This window comes from Rutilus rutilus, assembly GCF_951802725.1.
Source record: "Rutilus rutilus genome assembly, chromosome: 17".
In the NCBI taxonomy this organism is placed as follows: domain Eukaryota; kingdom Metazoa; phylum Chordata; class Actinopteri; order Cypriniformes; family Leuciscidae; genus Rutilus; species Rutilus rutilus.
In genome coordinates this window covers 20,750,976-20,776,031 of record NC_140230.1, presented here as the reverse complement: position 1 = coordinate 20,776,031, position 25,056 = coordinate 20,750,976, and the positions used below count along the sequence as shown (strand labels likewise).

Below are 25,056 nucleotides of genomic sequence, written 5' to 3'. Positions count from 1 at the left end.
CAGCAACATACAAGACAAAAGTTTTAAGTTTAAATTCTTCAATAACATCATTGTAAATACACTAAATACACAAATAATACACTGCATGTATTATTTGTTTAATCAAATTAAAAGAAAAAGAGAGCCAAATAATAATCTAGTTTAATTTGCGACTAATATAGCCGAGCGTTTAAATGACCTAACGTTACACGTTATTTATCAACCATAAAGTCACTGTTGCACATTTGTAGCGCAACAGTGATGTACTCTAGCCGTCTATAAGCGTCACAAAGCTTGATGTCTATTGGCAGTTGCTGTTATAACAGGGAGGTTCCGCTGCCCTTCATTATGAGGGGCATCTCAGAGCAGGTTATAATGGGAGCAGAGCGTGAAAATATGAATATATGATCTACAGTCCACCGTCGTTTGGAGGCACTTTCAAATAGTCGTAGAAATGAAGCTTTGGAGCACGGAGCACATATTCAGGTAGATGATTTGCGTTTAGGACGAATCTGCACAGATTCCAGCATCCTTTCTGTCATGATTTGCATCCCGATTCCCTTTGGTGCCGCTGGGATCGGGTAACAGAGCAGCTCTCGTCCTTTGAACATTTCTGTATATGTAGCTTGTAAGGAATTTATTCTTGCACATAACACAAATCTGAGCATTAGTTGCTAATATTCATTCATTTGGGCCTAGCCGGTTGCTTGTCTGTTCAAGTACAATTATGCGCAGTGTCGATACTGCACAACGCACTGTCTGTTACTCATCACGCATGTTACTAACAAAACACATTATGTAGTTACATATTATATAGTTTTTTTTTATTTGTAAAAATTAAACATTTTTCCTCTCTAAATTTCAGATATTGATAGGCCTATGTTGTATATTTCCCTGTTGAAAAGAAAAAGACAGCTGGTTTGGTCACAATCAGGCTGCGTGTTTATTGGATTTAGATTAGAAAAGAAAAACACAGCCTGCAGGAGAACACCTTAAATGAGTGAAGAACATCTTAGACCAGCTAAAATCGACAAGCTAACTTGTTTTTTCCCCCACCAGGATTCATCACACCCCCAAAACAGGATTGTGCAAAACCATATTTTCTAGTTTCTCTTTTCTTTTTTTAAACCCAGTCATTAGTTTCACTCCAAAATGATTCATTATGAGGAAATAAATTATCTCAAACAAACCTTTATTTTAAGATCCCAGCCTCTCTTGTTATGGACGTGATGCTCGTTGTTGAAAATAGGATGGACTACACTGGCCAAAATTCATTCTGCTCATATTTAAGCAAAATTTCCCTTGAATGTGGTTTGCCTATGAGATCAGAGTCAGTACAGTTCCTCATAAACCACTGTAAGCCGTTGTCGTGAGTTTTTGTCTGTATTCACACAGTTATCCATGGGAGACTGTGATCAAAGCAGCTATGAGGAAGTACCCCAATCCAATGAACCCAAGTGTTGTTGGAGTGGACGTTCTTGATAGGAACTTGGACACACATGGACGTCTACACAGTCATCGGCTCCTCAGCACAGAGTGGGGTCTTCCAGGGATTGTCAAAGCGGTAAGATGATATGTATTACATGTCTATTGGGTTATTATGTGATCATAAAATACTGGGTAAAGATTATGAAAATGTGAAAACTGTTGAAGCTCCTTATATTTGACAAATAATATTTACATATTTTACATCTAAAATTGTTTTTAAATCTTGTATGTTACATTTAAAACACAAATTAAAGGTAACTTTTGGTCCTCTAGCAGTTAAAAAACAAAACTGCATGCATTTTGCAGAAGAACATTGGTTTGGTTGTGCTTTGGCTCTCTGTGGCTATATGCAAATGAATATGGTTGTCCTGCTGCTCATAGAACATTCACTAGGCCTACTAGGCTTAAGGGATATAACAAGTTTAGATGGAAAAGATCTCAAGCTGACTAGCTGAAGATTACTGAACTGTACTGTTACTGTAGCTATAGTCATTACTTGACACTGTACTTCCTTGAAAATAAATTCCAGTTTATTTTGCGTTATGTCAAAAATGCACCTGGTGCACGTAGGATGGGTTTATAATAAGCGCGTTCGCTCTAGACAGAGTGTTAGCTTCTCAGTTGCTTAATCACATGACACATGGCAACACAGCTAAAGGTTTCCTATATTTGACCATTGAAAGTAGGCTAGTTGATGCCTTCACAAGCACCCGTAAAAGCTGTCAAGTTGAGTCACGCGCAACGTGCGAAAGGGGGGTTTGCAAAATGTGCCGTATTTTTTTAATTCCGCTAGGTGGCACTAATGTCGCAGAAGTTATGTGTGCCAGAAGTGTTTTTTATGTATTTATTAAGAATTAAAAATAAGTCAAATATATTATTAGTAGTCTATTATAAATAATATATAAGTAAAATATCATTAGAATAAATAAGTATAATACAAATATAATTATTATGCACATTAAATCCCCCCATATGCCAACAAACCAATCAGAACGCGGGACTGTGATAACCATACGTAACAACAGAGCGTACGCGGGAAAACTGCTGTGAATCAGCTTACCCGGAACTGAGTGGCAGATTTGAAGAAAATGATGTCGTTTGGCACGTAAATAAATGACTGAGAGTTACAGTACATATGTATTACTAACATTTTATCATTTAAGCTTTATGGTACACCTCAAACAAAGGAATTTATAGTTATTTATAGTGTTAATACTAATCAGCGAGTCCATGAATGGCTTGGGTATTCAGAGCATTCGCAGCTTATATGATGCATGCATGCGTCAAAGTAGCCGAGCAACTTTTCTCTAGTTGTGACACAGAACACATGGGCGAGTGACTTATGTATTCAAATTCCCACGGAAACCATCCCGCCCAGTCTAAAATATAAACACAAAGAATAGGCTTACCATAGGGAATCAGGGTATGACGAAAACACGTTTTGGAATAAGTGATGATGTATTGACTCATTATTTAAATTTAGTTGATTTTGAACAAAAAAAAGTTACATAGTGTACCTTTAAAATATATTGCAGTATTTATCAGTTTATCATTATGAAACAGGATTGTCTACAACAGTGGTTCCCAAACTTTTTGACTCCAAGGCCCTTCATGGTCCACAACAGTATTTAAAGGATCCATGACTTTTCCAGTTGTGCTTATGTTATGTTATGTTATGTTATGTTATGTTATGTTATGTTATGTTATGTTATGTTATGTTATGTTATGTTATGTTATGTTATGTAAGTTATGTTTACTTTTTTTTTTTTAAATACATTTTTTACCTGATAAAATATTTTAATGCTTGGCATAACTAGAAAAATGCATATTTATATAAAAAAAGATTTTATTAATGTACATAATTTTTTCCTGGAATAACACTTATAAAAGAAGGGCTACCTCATATATTCAGGTTTTTCAAGACCATGAGAACCCTGGTTTTTCAAATATACAGTGCAGATTTTTATTTTTAAAGGCCAGTTACTTCATGGATCCAGGATACTATGCATCCTGATAAAGTTCCCTTGGCCTTTGGAATTAAAATAGCCCCACATCATCACATAGCCTTCACCATACCTAGAGATTGGCATGGTTTTATTTCAGTTAGCCTAAAAGCTAGTTTGATTTGCATTGCTCTCAATGCATAGTATCCTGGATCCATGAAGTAACTGGCCTTTAAAAATAAAAATCTGCCTGCCTCTATGGGAATTTAACATAGGGGTGTACTAACTTATGCACCATGTATTTTAAGGAAGAACATTTATTTATTTACGATACATTATTCATTCACAAAGAAAATTGGTGTCCTTAAAGGTTGGATTTTTCCTAATTTTTTAAATTAAGGCATTAAGTTCAATTTCCAAAATATGATTTTTTATTCCTCTTTTTAGTCAACTTTAGCATGGGTGTATTAACTTATGCATTGCACTGTATATAAAACATGTTGCTTAGGTGATGAATTAAAATAAGAAATATGTAGATTTTAATAGTTTGGCTTATTTCAAATAATTTTACGTAATTTCGAGCCTCCACTGAAGCTACCTGATTGAGAACCACTGGTTTATAAAGATCTTCATTTCCCCCCCATAGATTTTAGGGACAAATCGAACCACCACATACGTACAAGAACATTCCATTGTGGACCCAGAAGAAAAAAAAATGGAGCTTTGCTCAACAAATGTGAGTCTTTGTTTACCATTAAACAACTTTCTTTCTTTTCTTTTTTACAGAAAAACAAATCTAATCAGATTACTTAATTTTATATATAAGGTATTAAATCTTCATGTTAAGCTGTTCTAAAGAAATTTCTTTCCTCCTTCAGATAACCCTAACAAATTTAATATCTGTTGATGAAAGGCTTGTCTACACACCTCATCCAGAAAATCCAGACGTGTAAGTAAATTCTTACTTAATTGTTGTTTTTGACACGTAATTGTAATATCTGCATATCTTTGTAAACCATAATAGAAAGTAATTTAATAATCCGTTAAAACAAAAGATTTTTGCTTTATTTTTGCAGCACTGTATTAACACAAGAGGCGATCATCACGGTGAAGGGGGTCAGTTTGAGCAGCTACCTCGAGGGACTGATGGCTCTCTCCATGTCAGCGAATGCAAGAAAGGTAAATCGCTGTTAAGTTATAATGTAACGAAAAATCTTTATTTGATCTAAAAATCCCTGGAATATCCATCTTAACATTTTGCCTCATCATGTGTTACGAATCCTTGATCAAAGTTTGCTATTCTCTGTCTGCATAATGGGAACTTAGCAGTTCCTATTTTCCTGGTGACACAATCGAAGAAGGTCCAAAAATAAGGAACTTAAAAGCACAGATTAAGTGGTTTTGTCCCTATCTAACAAACCCTGTTGTTTTTTGATGATGTTTTTTTTTTTCTATAAAAAAAGAAGTAGTTTTATTTATAGTTTCATTAATAGTTGCATGTCTTTTGAAAACAACCAAAAACTGCTGGAGATTGTTTTATATAGCATGCATGAAGTATTATAAGCATTAGCCTATATAAGCCTCTAAATAAAGTATGACTGTTAAACTGATAAGCTCTATTTTTGTCATAGGGATGGGATGCCATTGAATGGATCATTCAAAACTCTGAAAGGGAAAATGTTCCTTTGTGTGACCTGTGTTGAACGGGTAATATTTCATGAAGCACCTGTTTTTGGATGGTACAAACCAGACATGACATGTATCGGTTGGCTTTATCATATGCATTGGTACTAAAGGCTATTTAATAACTTGTTTATAAGCAGATGGGGCATACATGTTTGTAATGTAAATATACATACATACATGTTTATTTATTTATTGACATTATTTATAATTTTCATACTGAGGCATAGATAAGCCATAAATGTTGTAGAAAACCTACATTATTTATTTATTTAATGTCGGTTTCATGATAAGGCATACGTTTTATAAAATACATATTATTATTTATTTATTTTTTGATGTCTGTTTCATGATGAGACGCATAATTGTTTATAATTATATATTTTATTTATTTATTTGATGTCAGTTTCATTTGTGTTTTTAGAGCCCATGAATGAACTTTCACCAGCTCTAAAAGCACATCTGGCGTGCCTGACTATGCCCCACCTCTCTTTGTGTTGATGATTGTACACAAAGGTAGTCAAATGTGCTCATTTAGGCACATAAAATTGCACTATTACAGACAAAACTGTATGGAGTTTTGAATGTCGCTACAAAATATGAATGCACTGCACTGACTACCTCTTGTTTTATAGTTCTTTTAATGCCATAACATAATGTCTCTGTATGAAGTGGATGTTGGATGTAATTAAGAACCTTAAAGTTCAGAATATCTATAAGGTGAATGGAATTTTTGGTGTGTTCTTAATTTTTTTTAAATCATGTGATTAAGGGGAATATCAGTTCATTTAGTTGTTTGCTTCAGAAAGTTTGCATGGGTAGTCTTAGAGTGTAATTAACCTATAAAGTCTAGCTAAAACTTGTAGGATAGGTACTATAACTTATCAAAAGTCATTTTGTAATGTTTACTCTATAAAAAGGTCCTATATTTAAAAGACATTTATGCTGCTTCATAATTGACACAATGTGAACATATTGTCAGCCCATTTGGGAGGATTTAAGTTTATTTATTAGACTGATATGAACAATGCTCATTTATGGTTTATGTTAAATAACTTATTAAATAACTTATTTGTATTATTTTATCCTTATATTACTACTGTGGTTCAATACGAAGAGCATGTTTGATTTAGTTTGTGAAGAAAATGTTGCAATGTATATGTTTATTAAATTATTAATTGTATATTTTCTTTAACAGTTCAATGTAACAAATTCAACATAATTTAAACAGTTTGATATTTAAAAACAATGCTTGGCAAAGTATACCAACAAACAGTTGTTAAGGTCTTATGGAGCCACCTATTGGTGAGACGTTTGAAAAAGAAAACCCTTTTTTTCCCCCTTTTTTTTTATGTTGCTTAAATTGCAGCAGACATCTTGTGTGATTTATTTTTTCTTTCTTGTTTTTGTCCTGCCATTTAAAAAAAAAAAATGTTTTAACTTGATTTCAGGACTGCCTTGTTATTGTATAATTTTGACCCCTTTAATTATTTATTTTTGATGAATTCTAATAAAATGATCATCAATGTCACTGTTAATTAAACAATTATTTTCACTAGTCATTGAGTTACAGGCCATAAGAAAAATGAAATAACCTACTTGACATTGTGTAAAGCTCTTCCACTGGAAAAAAAAACATGTCAGCATTTCTTCCCTAATGATGAAACACTACCCAAGCAGAAGTAAACAAACTCAAACTTGGTTTGTAATGGAGTCTAGCAATGCCAGATTTTTTTTATATTTAATGTATTTAATATTTAATGTAATATTTTCAGCTTTGATATGGTTAGAGACAGAAACATCTTTAAAACATATTGCCTGACTGTCAGACTTAAGCCTGTTGTTAATTAAAGGGTTTGTTCACCTAAAAATTTAAATTCTGTCATTAAATACTCACCCTTTCATTCATATTCGGAAAACAAATTAATATCTTTTTAATGAAATCTGAGAGCTTTCTGTCCCTCCATCGACAGCTTATGGGTTAGGAACGACACGAGGGTGAGTAATTAATGACAGAATTTTCAATTTTGGGTGAACCAACCCTTTAAGGCACACCAGAAAGTCTTCACAGACTTAATGCTGGCTTTATTAATGGTGCATGTTACATTTTCTCATTTATGACGTTTTAAAGCATCTGTTTTTCTTTGGTAAGAGGGCAAATAAGTCATGCATAATATTTACTAAGTATCGTAAATGCCATTTGTTCTTTTAATCCTATCCCAAACCCCGTTTTTTTTTTTTTTTTGTGGATGTAGAAATTATCACTTTACAAGAAATAAAATGAATTTTAGAAAATTTTAATGCTATCTTTTAATGCTATATATATATATATATATATATATATATAATTTTTTCTTTTTTTTTGTGATGTGTATTTATTTGAATGTTTATGCCATGGAGAGATACATGGATAGTATTGGTTAATTATGCGGTTTACTGTTGGGAATGTCTTGTTATGGCAAACTGCAAAAATTGGTTAATGATATTTATATGAGCCATAGAAGAGCACAATATATTTTAATGAGAATTAAATGTCAAAAATATTAATGTACTGTATAATTCAACAATAAAGTTAATAAAAAAAATAGATACATTTTTAGTGAAGAATTATGTGATCACAAAACCAGTCACCACCAAACATATTCAACAACAACAACAAACACATGTGTGTGTATACACTGCCATTCAAAAGTTTTGGATCGACTTTTACACAACTGTTTTCAACATTAATAATAATGGAAGTTTTTTGAGCATCAAATCTGCATATAAGAATTATTTCTGAAGGATCATGTGACACTGAAGACTGGAGTAATGATGCCTAAAATTTAGCATTGTAAAATATATTAAAAGAGAAAATGACTACAATATTACTGGGGTTTTTTTTGTTGGTATTTTTAATCAAATAAATGCAGCCTTGGTGAGCATGAGCATGTTCTTTTAAAAACATAAATCTTACCGATCCAAAACTTTTGAACAGCAGTGTATATATACATATACATACACTTTTACATCAGATATCTGGTCTTCCAACAACCAAAATAAACAGAGAAATAACCAGTTGAAAAAAAAAAACATGCAAGAGTTGATGAATTATGGTACATCTGTACAAATATTTTATTTATAGAGATTCCCATATAAATCTGAATAAATATCATTCAGAAAAAAAATCTGCAAATGAATGACAAACATTTTAAATTTGCTTTTGACCACTCAGAATAAGGCACCTTGGATGAGTTTACGCTTTAGAACAGTTTACAACATACTCACGTATTTATTGTTTAGAAAAACAAGCATGTTTAAATTGCAAACCACTGAAAATATCAAATGTATAAAAGTGAAAAAAAGGACTTAGAAAAAGTATTGCACACCAGTGTTTAGGCCATTTTGGTAAACATTCCCATTTCATGCACTTGCTAAAGCACCAATATGCTATCTGAAATTCAAACAAATGTGTTGCCAAAAATAAAATCTATATTACATTCACAGAAGAAACTAAGGCATCCTGGCAGCACAAGGGCAACTTTTTATGCATGTAGGATCATTTTAAATATCCTTTTTCTAATCCTCAATGGAACTTTTCTTAGAGTAAACAGGACCCATGCTAAATAAATATAAATAAATCCTTTATAAATAAATGGAGTGCATTCCCCCCCCCCAACACAGCTTTTTAGTTTATCATCTTGCATATTTCTTGAGTACATTCGGTTACCAAACTTATAAACATTATGACACTTGCTTCTAATGCAACCCCATCTTTTCCCTGCCTCAAGTCATCCAGGAATCCTTTGCACTATTGACACTATGTACATGGCAGCAATGCAGCGCCCCCTAGAATTTGAAAAGGTTGATGAAACCCTGTGGAGACACGGGCTTGCAGCAGCTCTCTGGGTTATTGGCAGTGCAAGGATGGTCTGTATCCTAAATGAACAGGAAAAACAAATCTGTTATTGCCATAAAAGGACCATAAATGAAAAAAAAAGAGGTTGATATTTTCAAATAAAATGTTACAAGCTAGAAATGAGTCTAGTCACCTTCCAGAACAGGATGTGGCAATGTGTACAGAACTGTAACGTGTCACTGTACTGTTCCTTGTGAGGGTAGCACCGGCACAACTTAAAGTACATCTTTTTCCATTCCAAAAGTCCTTTATCTGACACCATTAGGCGCTTGCGGATCTGTGAAGAACATATCAAATTACTTAAACCAAATAAAGTGTTTGTACTGTATGCCAGGTAATGGAATTCATGAGCAGATTTAAGATATAAACAGTCACATAAATATGCAAGACTCATCTGGTCCTTTAAGGGTCAGTTCACTCAAATGAAAAATATTGTTTAAATACTTACTCACCCTCATGTCGTTCCAAGCCCGTAAGAATTTTGTTCTTCTTCGAAACAGATGAAGATATTTTCAATGAAATCTGTGAGGTTTACATCCCTCCATTGACAGCCCATGCAACTACCACTTTGTCGCTTCAAAAAGTTCATAAAGAGATTGTTTAACTAATAAATATGAATAGAGCGGTTTAGTACAACATTTCTGAAGAGACTCGATCACTTTATATGATAAACATTGAATTCTAGGCTTTTATTCACATATAAACCTTGATCAGCGAACATAAACAGAAGCTCAACAGTTCTTGCTTGAATCTCATTGGTTGTTGCGGAAGCTCAAACGCTTGTAACACAAGAATGAACTTCATTGGTTCTTGCACATTAAGCAAACATGCTTGAGCTTCCGTTTACCGTATCTAATGTGTGCGTTTATGAATATGTGGATATGAATATGCCTAAATTCAATCTGTTCATCAGAAAGCGACAGTATCTATAATTTGGACTAAACTGCTCGATTCATATGGATTAGTTTTACGATCTCTTTATGAACAGTTGAACAGTAGTTGCATAGACTGTCAACGGAGGGACAGAAATCTCTCAGATTTCATTAAAATATCTTCATTTGTGTGTCGAAGATGAACGAAAGTCTGGAACGACTTGAGGGTGAGTAAATTAAACTATTCCTTTAAGCATGTGACAAACATGTACCTGTCTGTCTGCAAAGTGATACTGGCAAAGCCTCTTCCACAACAGCCGATCTTCTGCCAGCACATTTAGGTCAGGGCATACTTGACCCAGGCTAACCAGATCTCGTCCGTCTGCAAGACGGTGCATGATGTTAAGCTGCAAGCTAGCCGGCAGATCAAGGAATGTCATCCCTGTGTTTGTAGGCTGGACAAATAAGAAGAAAGACTCTGTTTACCTTCATGATCTGAACAATCTCAATGGATTTGCTAGGTTACACAATATAACACATGTTCTGTATTCTGATACTTTTGTAGCTTAAAGTGATATTTGTTATTGTTAACTGAAATGAAATATCATTTTTGGTATAAAGCTGAAATAAAAATATTAGATGAAAAACTACATGAAGTACTAAAGAGAAATATAGGAATATATAAGAAAAGAAAAAAGCACATAAAAATGACTGTTCTCCATGGAACACAAAATTAGATATTTATAGTAGTTGTCCAAGCTGCTCTTTTCCATACAAGTGACAGTGAATGGTAACCAAAGATGTCAAGCAAGATTTTTATTGGAATTTCAGGCTGTTCCACTAACAAAGTTAATGTTTGGCTTCAGAACTCAAGTTTTAGTCCATTGGTAATATGGACTATATTTGCGGTGCTTTTATGTTGCCATTTTTCCTTTTTCCAAGCTCGACAGCCCCTGGTTCCCATCCACTTTAATTATACAGAAAAGAGCGGCTAAAACATTCTGCTTAAATTCTCCTTAAGTGTTCCACTGAAGAATGAAAATCATACAGGTTTGGAACCACATGAGGGTGAACAAATGATATTTTTGGTTGAACGATCCCTTTAACTGCAATACAATTTTTTTTTTTTAAAAGTCTTTCCTTTGCTATATATCTGGAGCGTTTACACTCACCCGGTTGATCTGAATGTTATCAAGCTGCTGTAGCCACTGTAGTATGTTCTCCATGCGGTGCACCCATATGTTGATGTTGCCCACAAGGACAGACTTGCCCATGTCCTGAACCAGACTGCACAACGACGCATATAGCGTCTGCAGCAGTTCTTTAATCGGACGAACATTTTGCTGATCATCAAGAACTGAGAAAGAGTGCAAATGTTTAGTTAGTAACTAAAAGTTCAAGGGCGCACAACTCAACACTGTTGACAGGACCTGGTGTGTGTTACAGGATACTTTAAGTTCATGCAAGATGCTTTCATAACATACAACAGATACGATTAAGACATTATGCATTTATATCATAAACTGAGGAGTAAGGAAAGTGACAGGTAAATTAATAAAGTGGTTTGGGTATGACGTAGCCTACAAGTGAGCAATTTAGTTTCCCATAACAACCTGCACCTTTGTTTAGCTGAGATGACTTTTGGTTTACAATACAGCGGAGATCCCTGTTTGCTATCTGAGGCTTGTCGCTTTTTCCAGTGCAGGCAATTATAAAATTTCCATTCAGCTATGAGCTACTGGCCAAGCCCACCAAACTAATTTTGTTGTAAAAGATTGCAGACAGCAGAATAAACAGCTATTCTGTTAGGACAGATTTTGCCTCATCTTTTTTTTCTTATTAACCACAAGAGAGTTTCAGTACAAGCCTCGGAGTAAATAATCAGAGACTTTGCAAACATGTAATGTAAACAGACATTGTTGATGTTTCACATTGGCTAATAGTTTTGCAAATGAGACGGTGAAGACGTGAGATGTTAACAAGAAAGCTTACCTTTCTGCACAACCCTTTCCAGAATGTTCATGTAGTTTTTCTGTGCCACTCCACTCAGCGAAGGCAGTTGGGACTTGGCGATCAGCTCCAGCAGCTGAAATGGTGGACATAAATTTGAGAGGTCAGACTAAGAGGCTGTGTGTTCCAGCATTACTTACAGACTGTTTTATTCCACTCTCTCCAGCCTTGGCAAAAACAAAGGGCTCAGAAATGGGACGTTCTCTCCCCATACACATGCACTCTGGCTAATGTCTGTTTCAGCAGTGTTGTTGTTTTGAAGTTCAGGACAAAAGCAGGTAACCATTCCTTCAAACGGACTCTAAAACAAAGTGATCGTTTTACAGTAACTGTTTGTGCACCTTATATGTATGCAATCAATTGGACAAGAGTAGGTTTCCAACACCAAGTTCATTTTCAAAAGTTAGGACAGCCAAGAGCAGATAGTGAGTGCAGAGTTGTGTTCTATAAAGGCATGACTGGCATGTAATACCAGCGCAATCCACATCATGGAGCAACACTGGCCCACACTTGACCCAGCAACATGTGAACATTGTCATTCTCCTCCCTCCCCTACAGCGTGCCCCTGATGAAAGATGCTCCAAGTGCCTTTATGTGGACTGGAGCATGAAAGTTTGGGGATTTTTCTATTTTAATAGATTTTAAAACGTCATTTATTTTCAGCATCATTACTCCAGTCTTCAATGTCACATGATCCTGCAGAAATCATTCTAATATGCTGGTTTGCTACTCAAGAAACATTTCTTATTATTATCATCAATGTCGAAAACCGTTGTGCTGCTTAATATTTTTGTGGAAACCGGGATACATTTTTCAGGATTCTTTGACGAATAAGTTCAAAAGAAAGGCATTTATTTGAAATAGTAAAGGCATTTATAATGTTACAAAAGATTTCTGTCACTTTTGATCAATTTAATGCATAAAAGTATAACTGAATAAAAGTTAATTTCTTTATTATTAAAAAAAAAAGCACTTTACTAACTAATGTTTTAAATGGTAGTGTACATAATAGTGTATTATATATATATATATATATATATAAAAAAGATTATAGTGGTCTTTGTTTGTCATAAGTAGCCTTATAGATTTGTTTTTCCATCCCTACTAAACCTGATCACTGTAACTGAGCTCTAACACAACACCAGCACAAGGTCAGACAACCAAAAGAGAAACTGCAAGATAAACCTGACACTGACTATGGTGTCTCAACAGTGCCTGGAAATGTCTAGAAAAATAAATGATGCACATATGAAGTGACTTTTAGTGACCTTAGCTAAAAGGTCTGAGTAAACAACTTGATCCTGATCCTGTGTTTACCTGTCTTCTGAAGTGATCACAAGGATTCATGACCCAATTTGCCAGCACCTTAAGCTCATCATAGCTGACTTTATACCACAGTGGAGTCAAGTGATCGGATCAGAATTCAGGGTCACAATGCCGACAGATGGGGGGGGGTTAATGGCCACCTAAGTCACTTGACTTTCCGTTCCAGTTTCATAAGCTTTCTCAACCTCAGCTGTTTGCGTGACAGTGACCTCAACGTCACACCGACCTGTGTTTATCTGCTCTTAGCCGACGACCTTTGCTTTCATCACTGGAACAAGTAAATCAAGAAGAATGTCCAATCATTAGTGGCCTTAAACCAAAGGAGTAATAGCTCATTTAAACTTGAATTTAAGGCTGCTTAAGTCACTCTTGTTTTTTCATTAAAAGAAACAGTTGCAGCAAACACACACAGCTATGTATACAGAAGCACAAACATGGTCCCTGTGTATTTGCCATGAAACTGCCCCAGAGGCCCGCTTGTCTGTTGTGCTATGATAAGAATGAAGAAAGTAGCAGATACCCAGAGCCCAAGACTTATTAACCCTTTCTTCTTCAGAGACTGAGCCTGGCTACTGTCACGGTTTTCCCTGCCACAAATAGACGAGCAGAAACTCACCCTCACGACATAATTGAATCGCCTGGTGTCTTTGATGGCACTGCAGAAATCCAAACGATTAAATGCTTCTCCCAGAGTACAATATCCATGACGCTGCGGGAGATGAAAGAGGAGTTAGTTGACTACTTATTCACACAGAAGCCTCTTCTATCGCACTGCAGGAGATGATTACCAGGCCTTACCTCTTTGGTGCTTCCTTTGTGAACATAAATCCATTTGTCTTTGTGAAAATCTGCAATGAAGAAATAAATCTAAATGTTTGCAGTAACAGACTCGTTGCATTTCGATTTTCAGAAAGATACGGCGATGAGGCTTACATGGAATCTTTGTGTTGTTGTTTAGCAAGTCCTTCTTTCGCTTCTTTGCAGCCACGTCATAATTAATGCTGAGGATCAAATTCTCCTTGTCATGTTCTTCCTTGCAGTAGCTGAAAGCAAAGTGAAGTTGTCAACACACATGCTTTGTCAAGGAATGTTTTTCATAGTTTAGCACCATGATGGGGAATTATACAACATATGGCCACTATAAATATGCAAATATGTAGGCCCTAACCCATTTCTTGTCTGTACCTACAGCAACACTTTTAGAAACAGTAAATAGATCGAGCATATGACCTGTTGTATTATTAGAAAGGTGATCAACAGATGATGAGTAAACACAAAGGCATTTTATGTTTACAACAGCTATTTACTGCAGTGCTGAAATTAGTGCCGCATCTCCGTCAATAACTTCACTTAAATTATTTATTTATACGTATTTTTTATTAGCCTAGTATTTTTAAGATGTATTTACACACATTTCGTATATTTTCAAATAAAATATTAAGTATAAACAATATTAATAAAAAAGTCATAAAATAGGCTAGATAAATATAATTACAAAAACAATATCTTAATTCTTGATAAATGCCTCTGTATTTCAATTTGACGCAGATTCCGTCTGCAGTAAACTACGCCATTTGTTTTATGATGCTCTTAGTGGTGGACAACGGAAAATATCAGATGAAAAACTTCAAATGTAAATGTTGAATCATTAAACACTGACCTCTTCCGTTCTGAAACATTGTTATTCGTCTCGTTCTCATCTTTCGTCGTTTTTTTCCAGCCGTCCTCCGTTTTTACCCAGCTTTGACCAGGAGACCGCCAGTCTTGTCCAAGAAACGGCATTGTCAAGATACGAAAACCAGTGATAACGAAATTAAACTTGTTCGTGTTAAACTCGAGAAGTTGTTAAAGTGATTTTCTCGCGTGTGTGCTGCTATATTAAATAATGTTGTGAACGCGCTTCTGATGATAAAAGTGCGCAGCTGTATTTATATTGTCAGGAGGAGAATCCGGAAACGTTCCTGGTCCCGCCCCCTTTGGACCGCGTTCTCCAACACGTGGCTTTGTTTATCATCTTCCTTAATATTGCAAAACCTCACCAGAAACATAATCACAGATAGAGTTCAGTACGCTGCTGGATCATCTTTCCTCATGCGCTTATTAAATGTCAGACCTACACAGTCAATGCAATTTAAGTTGGTGATGAGCCTGCGAGATTTCTTATTTTCTTGAATTCATATTGTGAAACAGACAAGAAAATGACTGAACAAAAACTTCCAGACTTGAGCTAAACATAGAAAGCTGACTTCTTTCTTGATTTTCCCTGATGAGTAAGATCACAACATTAACTGTAATAGCTACCATATGCTTCATACATGAAAGGAAAGTGAGATTTTGGATCATGAGGAGAAAATAATTAGTTAATGTGTGTGAATGACATTTCCTCCTAATCAGGATACAGACTATAGTGACTGTAAAGAAGTGGGTCAAACAAAGGCTGGTTATCCATTATGAAAAAGCATGTATATTTTTTTTACCTTATTACTGAACCTGCTAACATGATCAGATTCCAACTGACCTCCTATTAAGATAACACCATATCGTAAAATGAAACTGGTAGAGAACCGCACTTCACATCCTGATAAGGAAATATAATCTTTTTTGAAGTTGATTTCATCAATAGCTATTCACTTTTGTTTGGTAATGAGTTGCATACTGAGCAAGAAATGTGACCCAGCTGCCCTACATTATGATGTAATGAGAGCTGATGGAAATGAGAAACTAGCAGCTTCCTTTTATCATTTAATCTCTTTAAGTCACACACAAGAGTTGCTCTGTGTTGATTGTTTGCTTTCAGACAGTTTAATTCTTATCAGCTGAAAATGGTTGTGTGGAGACCAAAAGATTTTTAGAAGGTGTATATTTACAGTGTTTTACACTTCCTTGATGCAAAAACTAACACTTTATTGTAATTGCCATTCAGACCCACGGGTTTCATTTTACACCAAGATGTAATTTACATGAGACTGACACCTAAATAAATAAATGTGTCAACACAGTAAAATAAAAGCAAACTGGTGTGAAATTTGATTTTATTTATAGGAAACACACACATTTCAAACGTCTTTTTAAAAGGTTTAGACTACAGTAACATAATTTATGATGGATATCTGCCTAAAGGTTGTGCTTGTTTCCTAAACTCTTGCATGGAGATCAGATTAAACAATAACTAGGGGTAAATTCAGGTTGATTAGAACACTTTTTCCCAGTCATCTCAATGGCAAAAATTGTCCCAATCAACCTGAATTTGACCCTATAACATCACTTATCATTTTTCTGGGATTTTCTTTTAATTAGTGTGTGTGTGTATATATATATATATATATATATGAAGAGTTCAGATGCAAAAGCCTCTAAGTGCCATCTGAAAATTTCTTCTAGAATGATCATTTTTATTAAGCTTGTATATTTAAGTTAAGTAATTGCACTTAAATGACAATTACTAGGTAATTTACATTGCTATTTAAGTGAAATTATTGAACTTAAATATACAAGCTTGATAAAAATGATAATTCTAGAAGAACATTTCAGATGGCACTTAGAGGCCTTTGCATCTGAACTCTTCATATATATATATATATATATATATATATATATAATGTGTATATATAATGTGTACACACACACACACACACACATATATATATATATATGGATTGATAAGGAATTATTTTGCACAGTAAGGAGTATTTCTGTGGTTGACCTCAATGGTGTTATTTCATGGTGACCTCAATGTTTTACCAGACACAGAGTTTTAGAGGCAGAACCGAGCTTGTGTGAATTTTCATAAAGGGAGAGCAAACATTTTTTTCTTGTAATCAAAACATTGCATTCCATGCAATAGTTAAATGGTAATTTGAGATTCAACACACACTCAGGCCTGTGATAAAGGTTACAGGAAACATTTCTCAACCAATTTGTCTCCTCACCAGTGCAGTGCTAATGTAACCTGACTTGGCTGGGTGCAGTAAACTATGCCTACTGTGTTTAAAGTAGAGTAGAAGACTCCAGAACATGTCTCTCTAGTGCCCCTTGCCAGTCTGGTAAGTTGAGAAGGATGCAAAAGGTGCACGGAGCCCTGTAAGGTGCACATAAATGTGTTTTTTGTTCATTTATCAACTTGATTAATTCGTAATTTGATCAAGAAGAATGATTAGTGATGATATATAGTCATGGTTTAATCTGACCTCCACACTGGAATTTAGGAAACATTAACAAGCACAACATTTAAGTCAAGTCAAGTTAAGTAGCGCTTTATACAATACAGATTGTTTCAAAGCAGCTTTACAGTGATAACAGGAAAATGATTCAACTAACAGTTCATTTAGCCTGTACAGCAGCTCTAAAAGAAAATAGTGTCATTTAGGCAGATATCCAGCAAAAGTATGTTACTGTAGTCTAAACTTTAAAAAAAATATGTTTGAAATGTTTTAGTAACATTGTGGAGCGAGACCCATTCCATTAGGTTTTCATTCCAAAGGTTTAACAGCACATCAGGAAGGCATTTGCTTCCATTGCGAGGCAAATACATTCAACAACGTGACATTTGTTCCTCTCCTAAAATATCTTTTCCCAAGCCATGCTCACTGTTCGGCTCTCAGCTTGGGGACAAGTGCTATGAGGGGATTTCCTAGACATCTACACAGCTAGATGACAATCATGTTTCCATTTTATGATTTAAAGTTAAGAAAAGCACAACATTTGTCTGTTGAACAAGAGCAATACAAGTAAAGAAAAGGGCATTCAATGTAAAACGTTCATGTAATGAAGTAAATGGAACAGTCTAGAACTGTTTTTGTTTTGTGTTCATGTTGGTGGACGCGGCACATGATCACATACGCTCTCGCTTGCTCACTAACACACCTGTTGCTGTTGCTCTTACACCAATTTCATCATTCCCTCATGTTTCAGTTTACATCCTTGACCAACAAATCTGCAACCTGGGCCAGCCACATGATTCTGGGGGTGTAAAGTTCTCCCTTGTTTGTTTCCCAAAATAACATCAGATCCCCTATGGCCCCCAAGGACTGAATCTCATCATCTCCGACCTAAAAGAACAAGCTACAGCACGAAATGTTCTGATATGAACAGGTTTGATGTAATATAATCAATTCAAACCCCAAACAGCACATGCAGTACTAAGGATCTCACAGTGCATTGGGTAATCGTAAAAAACGCACTTTGTTGTTCACGTTTGACCATCCTTAATGTCAATGAGTCAACAGACTATTGCCTAATGCAATATTATGTGTCTAATAAAAGCACATCGTCAAACTTGACATCAGTTGGACTTGTATAAACATGTTAAGGTTTGTTGGAGTGTGTTGATAAAGTGAAATGGGTATTGGGAATGTATACCACATTTCACAGCATTCATAATACAGTAGCAAGTCTCTTAATGGCTCATCATAGTCTTCTTTGCAATTCACAGTTTCATGCCTGGGCATGCTGACACCTGTTACAGTCTAACTGAGAGTGACAGGAAGACATGTGAGACACAGACAGGGCAATAACACATATACCCAGACACACATTTCTCTCACACATCTGCTGCTTTACGTCCTCACACCTTCTGTGTCATGTCATATGATGAGTTTCATATCTTATGATCTATGTAGGATGATGAATAGGTCACATCAGAACATGATTTTAATATGTATTTAATTTAAAATGTAATAGATATTACATATAATGTATAAGTAAACTATTGACAGACTATTTTTTTTACTTAACTATTAAAGGGACAATTCACCAAAAAGATTAAAGGGACAATTCACCCAAAAAAATTATTTAATACTAATTCAATTACTCATGTCATTCCAAACTTTCTGTATGAGTTTCTTTCTAAATACTGTATAAAGAAAGATATTTAGAAAAATGTCTGTTTTAGCTCATACAATGAAATTCTACATCAGTTTATTTTATAGTATTGTATATTGTATTCTGCAGAAGAGAGAAAGTCATACAAGTTTAGAATGACATCAGGCTAAATAAATGATGACAGGATTATTTATATATTTTTTGGGTGAGATATCACTTTAAATTCTATACAGCCATATAAGCCAATTTACAAATAACACACAAAAGAAGCATTATTAGTTTTGATGAAGAATTTAATGGTAAAATCATTTTGCATGTATAACTGTTCCACTCAATTAATTTTTAAAAGAATGTAAAATATTTTGGGGGAAAAACATGAATAAATAATCAATACAAAAAGAAGGAATGTTTAAATAAAAGTACACATGTAAACAATGTGCAACTATTCAGTGTCAAGTGCAAAATAATACAGAATTTGAAACTCTTCAAGTTCAAAGGTAATGTGTATGCTTTAGTAAACAATATGATTTAATTGTTCATTAAACAGGTGATCTAAAAGACACTTGAAATTAAAAGCGTCCATCTGCTATATGGACTGAGCTTAATATGAAATATCTTCCAGCAATTTGTCTATTTCAGATATTTTTTATAACTTTTAATAGTTATTTTACTAATAACCTCACACATTCAAAAGGCAACACGTGCAAACACCGACAGAGAGCTTCGAAAAATGTGTCTCATTTCAACATGCTCTCCATTCTTACTCTTTTCTTAGTATGAACTGTCAAATACAGCACTCCAAGAATTTTGGTTGGAGACAGACACATTTAAGCTTGTATCATATGACTAAGCTACATTGTCAAATTAATAGTCATGTAGGTAAAAACTTATCAGAGAGATAGACCAGATTTACTGAGCCATGGTCAAATAGCTTGAATGGCAAAGTTCCCATCGACACCCATGAGTCTGTCTTTGGGTCGTAGAAGTCAAAGCCGTCTGAGTCTTCCACACTCTCGTCACTGTTAATGAAGCGCCCCCCCGTGACATAGATCTTGCCATTCACGACAGCAGCAGAGTGATGCATCTTCCTGGCCTTCATATTTTCACATTTTTCAAACCTGTTGGTTTTAACATCATATGCTACCATTCTTCTTGTATAGCCTGTTAAATAAAATAAAAAAGGGAGTTAAAGTGGCATGAAATGGAAATTGAGATCGTCTTTTTTCCCCTATTGTGATGTACACTACTGGTCAAATAGTTTTGAATAATTAACAAGTCCCTTATGCTCACCAATGCTGTCAAAATACAGTACAAACAGTAATGTTGTGAAATATTTTTACTATTTAAAATAGCTGTTTTCTATTTGAATATTTTAAAATGTAATTTATTCATGTGACGGCAAAACTGGAATTTCAGCTGCTTTACTTTTGGAGTAAAGCAACCCATACTCCAGTCTTAAGATCCGTCAAAAATATTTTTTCTTTCAAAAATCTCTTAATTATTAAAAAATGTAATGGTAGTGTATTTCTGAGTGAAACGACTTCTCGAACAAGAAAAAATGTAAGGCGGAACTTGGTCAAAAATTGATTGGATTGTTGTCATTTGCTAAATGCTGCAATCTCATATGAGTGACAGGTTACTGGAGGAGAGGGATCTTCAATATTACGCAAAAATTAATTTCATGGTGACCTCAAAACCAACTTGCAGGAACATTATATTCACAAAACTACCAAAAAAAACCTCCTTACCGCCTACAATGTAGATTTTATCATCGATCACAGCAGCTGGTGCACAGACGTTCTTCACTGTCCTGGTTTCCATCCTATACCATAGATTCCTTCCAATGTGGTACACCTATCAAGAACAAACATCTTTTACCACTGCAAAATCATTGAAATTTATTCTCTATACAACTAAACATCCCAAAAAGCCTGAAATATCAAACCTGGATAATTCGAACTGGTTTCTGCATGGCGTCTTCCCCTCCGAACACGTATATTCTCTGGTCATGTGCGGCTACAGCTGGGTGCAGAACTGCAGTGGGCATGGGGGCCATGGCCTCCCATAGGTTGAACATGGTGTCGTATCGCTCTACCGAATTTGACAGCTGTCCGTCAGCTGTCAATCCACCCAGAACAAAAATGAAATGCAGGTAGGTAGAGCTCTGATGGGCGTATCGAGGCGTCAGCATGGGTTCTCCAACCCTCCACTGGTTTGTTTTCAGAGAAAGCGTGTACACAGTGTTGCTAGTTGTGCACTGCCCTCCTGCTGTCATGGTTAAGCCCCCGAGAACATAAAGGATGCTGTGCATGCAGACATAAGAGGGCCGGTGAAGGCGCAGCGGGATTTTTGCGAGACACTGCCAGCAGCGAGTCTGCTCGTCGTAGAGCAGTGCCTCACGAGACGTCCGCTCACCATCCTTACGACCTCCCACTATTACAAGCGCCTCCTTGCAGTTTTTCCGTCGTGGCACTGCCCAAAGGGGCTCAAGATCGCCAGAGCAATGAGTGCCGACAGAAAAAAGAAGGCGGCGAACGGATTCGATAATCTCTATGCATAAAGAAGATGACTGGACTAGAGGGTCATTGGCGATAAACTGGAAAAGATAGGAAGGATGGACATGTCTCAGCCTCACGCGACGGAACAAGTCGTGGATAGTGCTACGTCTGGAGAACGGGTCGTGATGGATCCAAGCTAGAAGAGTCTCAAAAACTTGCTCCTCCTCAACGCACAGTTTGTCGTCCCCCAAGTAGCTCACCAACTCGGGCAGCGAGAGTTCGCAGAAGTCCTCGGAGACCACCACATCAGAGAAGCTCTTCACAGCCAGTTCTCTCGCTTTTTCCTGCAAGCTAGGGCAATGCAGGATTTCAGAGAGCCGGATCATGCTCAGGCAGTTGTCTGGACTGAGCTGGGTCTGCAAGAAGGTCGAGCAGGCCTCAAAAAGCCTTCCGTACTGAAGCATAGAGGCGGCTTGCATCAGAGGGAGAACCAGCTCCATGGTGATGCTGACGGACCCTGTGTATACATACTCTACTATACTCGCAAGGATGTCATAAGGAACACCTTGGAGGTCTATCCGGGGCTTCTGGGTCTCCAGGAAGCAGCTGCAGAACATAGCGTAGAAGTAGGGGCTGCTGGACACCAGAACATTGCGGTGACATGGGAGCTCTTTGCCCTCAGAGCAAAGAACAACATCAGTGAAAATGTGGTCCTTCCTCAAGGTGTTCAGCTCCAGGAGGAGGGTTGAGATCAGGTCTTTGTCTTTAAAATGCAGGACATCTGATATTGGACCATCTAAGCTGTGGCGGGAAAAAAGACAAAAGTTTAATAATCATAAGATATTTTCTTCAGTTAGGATATCGGTTACATACACATTTTTCTTATGCACAAAAAAACTCTTTCATTTTTTAAATCTAGTGATTTTGAAAATTAAGTGATATTATATTTGCACATTTACACACACACACACACACACACATCTAGTATTTATATGTAAATAGTATTTACAGTATTGCAGTATACATCTGTATGTGTGTGTGTATATGTATATATAATAAAATATAAATATAAATAATATGACTGATTCAATGACATGCTTGAACATGAGTGTGAAGTTGCATCTGTAAAACAGTGCAGCATTCAGTGCACTTTTTAAAATAAATCTGCAATTGCACATTTTAAGAAATCCAAGGAACGGCAGCAAGGAAATGATTCCCTTCATCAATTAACAATTCTGCAAGTTCATCATCACACAATCACATTAATCTTAATCTTCCAAGACTAGAACAATGCAGTTTTGCCTGCAGACTGACATATCATGAAAAACAAACCAAAATGCCATGCAGTTATAGACAAACTACACAGGTGTTATTGTGCCTGCAGTCAAAGCATCTGCCTGGAGACCTGATGTGTCAGCCATATCTTGCCTTACCTTGTCTCAGATGATTTGAAGCACATTCTAGATGGTCCTGTAAATATATAGCCTATGTATCATCAAAACTCAAGCAGAGCTCAAACTTGTCCCTCTGTTTTCAAAAAACAGTTCACTTCTGATTCTGAAAGTTCACTTTCAGAGTTTGGCAGGTGGATGTTTATAGAGACTGGGGCGACCGCGGTATGTTATTTGTTGTTCAGAAATCCTTCGAGAGGCCTCAGTGTACATTCCAGTCTCCCTAAAAATAGAAATCTCTCTTCCCTGTCAGAACTGGAGCAAGTCCCGCTAACACCTCATCATGGTACGCCCTCACCCCCTCTGTTTTTCCATAACACAACAAGTTTCTTCACCGTCTGCATCGCGTGTCTGAATTGCTCCATGCGCCACAACGTGTGTATGTTTACCGAGGCTGTTCTATTCTAAGAGTTTGCTGTGTGCTTGACCCCCGTTTCTAAACTAATCCCCCCAAAAGCCAGCACTGTGTTACAACAGCAGTCGTCACAAACTCTGGGATGATGAAAGTTCAGAATGAGGAGATATAACAGCTGAAAGCTTTGAAGCCAAACACACGCAGCCAGGTATAAATTAGACAGCGCTGAGTGATTGGGTTATTGTTTGAACATAGTCTTGGTAATTTAGTGTCCTGCACTTAGGTTGCACTGTAGGCGTATGAAGTTGCATAAGCATTAATAAACTGTTTTAATGTAAAGTAATGTATGTACAAAAAACTAAACGAATAAAATTATTATTTATAATCTTAATCTACAACTCTTTTCAACAATAAGATTCTTTGCATGAACTACTCAGGGCCTTCAGAAAAAAAAAAGCGCCTTCAGATAAACAGCGCCATCTTGTGTTAGTTCCCTGTACTGGGGTTTCTTGTGACCTGAGAGGCATTATGCAATAGTTGCACCTGTGCTGTCATCTGTTTCACATGCTGTAATCTAAAATGTTCCACAACTTCAAATAAATATTCTCATGTACCTTATGATAATATGTTGTTAATACAAGCAACAACAGTCTCCACATTTGATCAAGCAGAGAAAAAAATAAATCAAACAGATACATGTAGATATAGGCTAAATTTAACAATATAATAAAGATATTTTGATTATTTTCAAACATGATGTCCTCAAGCCTTGTAATGGACATTAAGAAACAAAACAAAACTTGCTGCAGTGGCTGAGTGAAATAAAGATGTGAAGAAGAAAAATGGGGAAACTAGAATGTCAGGTTAAGAAATTCGTGGTAAACACATTTCAGCTTCACCCTAACCATTGTAAGGCTAGAAATGGCTTGAGTAATCCCTTTGAACTTCTACCTTTGAAAAGATGACAGGCAAAATATTACCAATAAAATCATAAGAATGCCTATGATGTTCGGTAGCAGAGAATGTTGGGACCTTAAATTCTCCAGAGCCACTCTATGAAAATAACAGTCTCTTGATAGATATCTTGATACGCAACCTGTCGGGAGAACTCTTAAAGCCTGCAGATACTTTACATATCTTGAAAGGTACACAGCAGTGCTAAGACAGCATCCACATTACATTACTGTGAGTCTGTTGTGCAGTTACTAATTATCTCATGCTAAGCACTCAATTCAGTGCCTGTGCCTCAGGGAGAGCATCCTCCCCGATTAACCCTGCTTATCGCTGCATGAGTAAATGAAGGGTAAATAACAGTCACACCAAGAGATGGAGGGTTATGACCTCTAGACATTTTCCAAAAACTTCTGCCATTTGTATTCCTCACTATTATTACTACACACTGTATATAAATATATTAATTATATTGTTATACTATAATATTAGAAGTATATTAACTAATTAAATTGTTTTATTAAAATTATATAAAATATTTTAATATATTTTTTTAAATTATTATATAGCTTATTCCTCTTGGTAACTATTATTACACTGTATATAAATATATTATATATAATATGTTTATATATATGAAGAGTTCAGATGCAAAAGCCTCCAAGTGCCATCTGACATTTTCTTCTAGAATGATCATTTTTATCAGTCTCGTATATTTAAGTTCAGTAATTTCACTTAAATGACAATTAATAGGTAATCTTCATTGCCATTTAAGTGAAATT

At 35.8% G+C, this 25,056-nt stretch overlaps 3 protein-coding genes across 4 annotated transcripts; 1 reads left to right on the top strand and 2 right to left on the bottom strand.

The window, feature by feature from the left end:
- Positions 1 to 298: 298 nt before the first annotated feature.
- On the top strand, positions 299 to 6,623 carry prelid3a (PRELI domain containing 3A). Its single transcript, XM_084435459.1, has 6 exons — positions 299 to 465; positions 1,375 to 1,543; positions 4,057 to 4,146; positions 4,289 to 4,359; positions 4,487 to 4,589; positions 5,042 to 6,623. Exons 1-6 carry the CDS (start codon positions 434 to 436, stop codon positions 5,111 to 5,113), a joined length of 537 nt encoding a protein of 178 aa, XP_084291585.1. The 5' UTR covers positions 299 to 433; the 3' UTR covers positions 5,114 to 6,623.
- A 1,559-nt stretch (positions 6,624 to 8,182) lies between these two features.
- fbxo32 (F-box protein 32) lies at positions 8,183 to 15,860 on the bottom strand. 2 transcript variants are annotated; one of them, XM_084435457.1, is made up of 10 exons: positions 15,677 to 15,860; positions 14,860 to 15,233; positions 14,133 to 14,242; positions 13,998 to 14,047; positions 13,816 to 13,908; positions 11,856 to 11,949; positions 11,036 to 11,220; positions 10,136 to 10,318; positions 9,125 to 9,268; positions 8,183 to 9,011 (listed from the first exon to the last, which is right to left on the bottom strand). In XM_084435457.1, the coding sequence occupies exons 2-10, from the start codon at positions 14,979 to 14,981 to the stop codon at positions 8,922 to 8,924; spliced, it is 1,071 nt and encodes a 356-aa protein (XP_084291583.1). In that variant the 5' UTR covers positions 14,982 to 15,233; positions 15,677 to 15,860; the 3' UTR covers positions 8,183 to 8,921. The 2 variants fall into 2 exon arrangements, with proteins under 2 accessions (XP_084291583.1, XP_084291584.1); XM_084435458.1 differs by having other exon boundaries at positions 14,860 to 14,962; positions 15,677 to 15,817.
- Positions 15,861 to 19,295: 3,435 nt separating this feature from the next.
- On the bottom strand, positions 19,296 to 23,467 carry klhl38b (kelch-like family member 38b). The gene is made up of 4 exons (XM_084385740.1): positions 22,951 to 23,467; positions 20,965 to 22,318; positions 20,768 to 20,873; positions 19,296 to 20,180 (listed from the first exon to the last, which is right to left on the bottom strand). Exons 1-4 carry the CDS (start codon positions 22,974 to 22,976, stop codon positions 19,891 to 19,893), a joined length of 1,776 nt encoding a protein of 591 aa, XP_084241866.1. The 5' UTR covers positions 22,977 to 23,467; the 3' UTR covers positions 19,296 to 19,890.
- Positions 23,468 to 25,056: the final 1,589 nt, after the last annotated feature.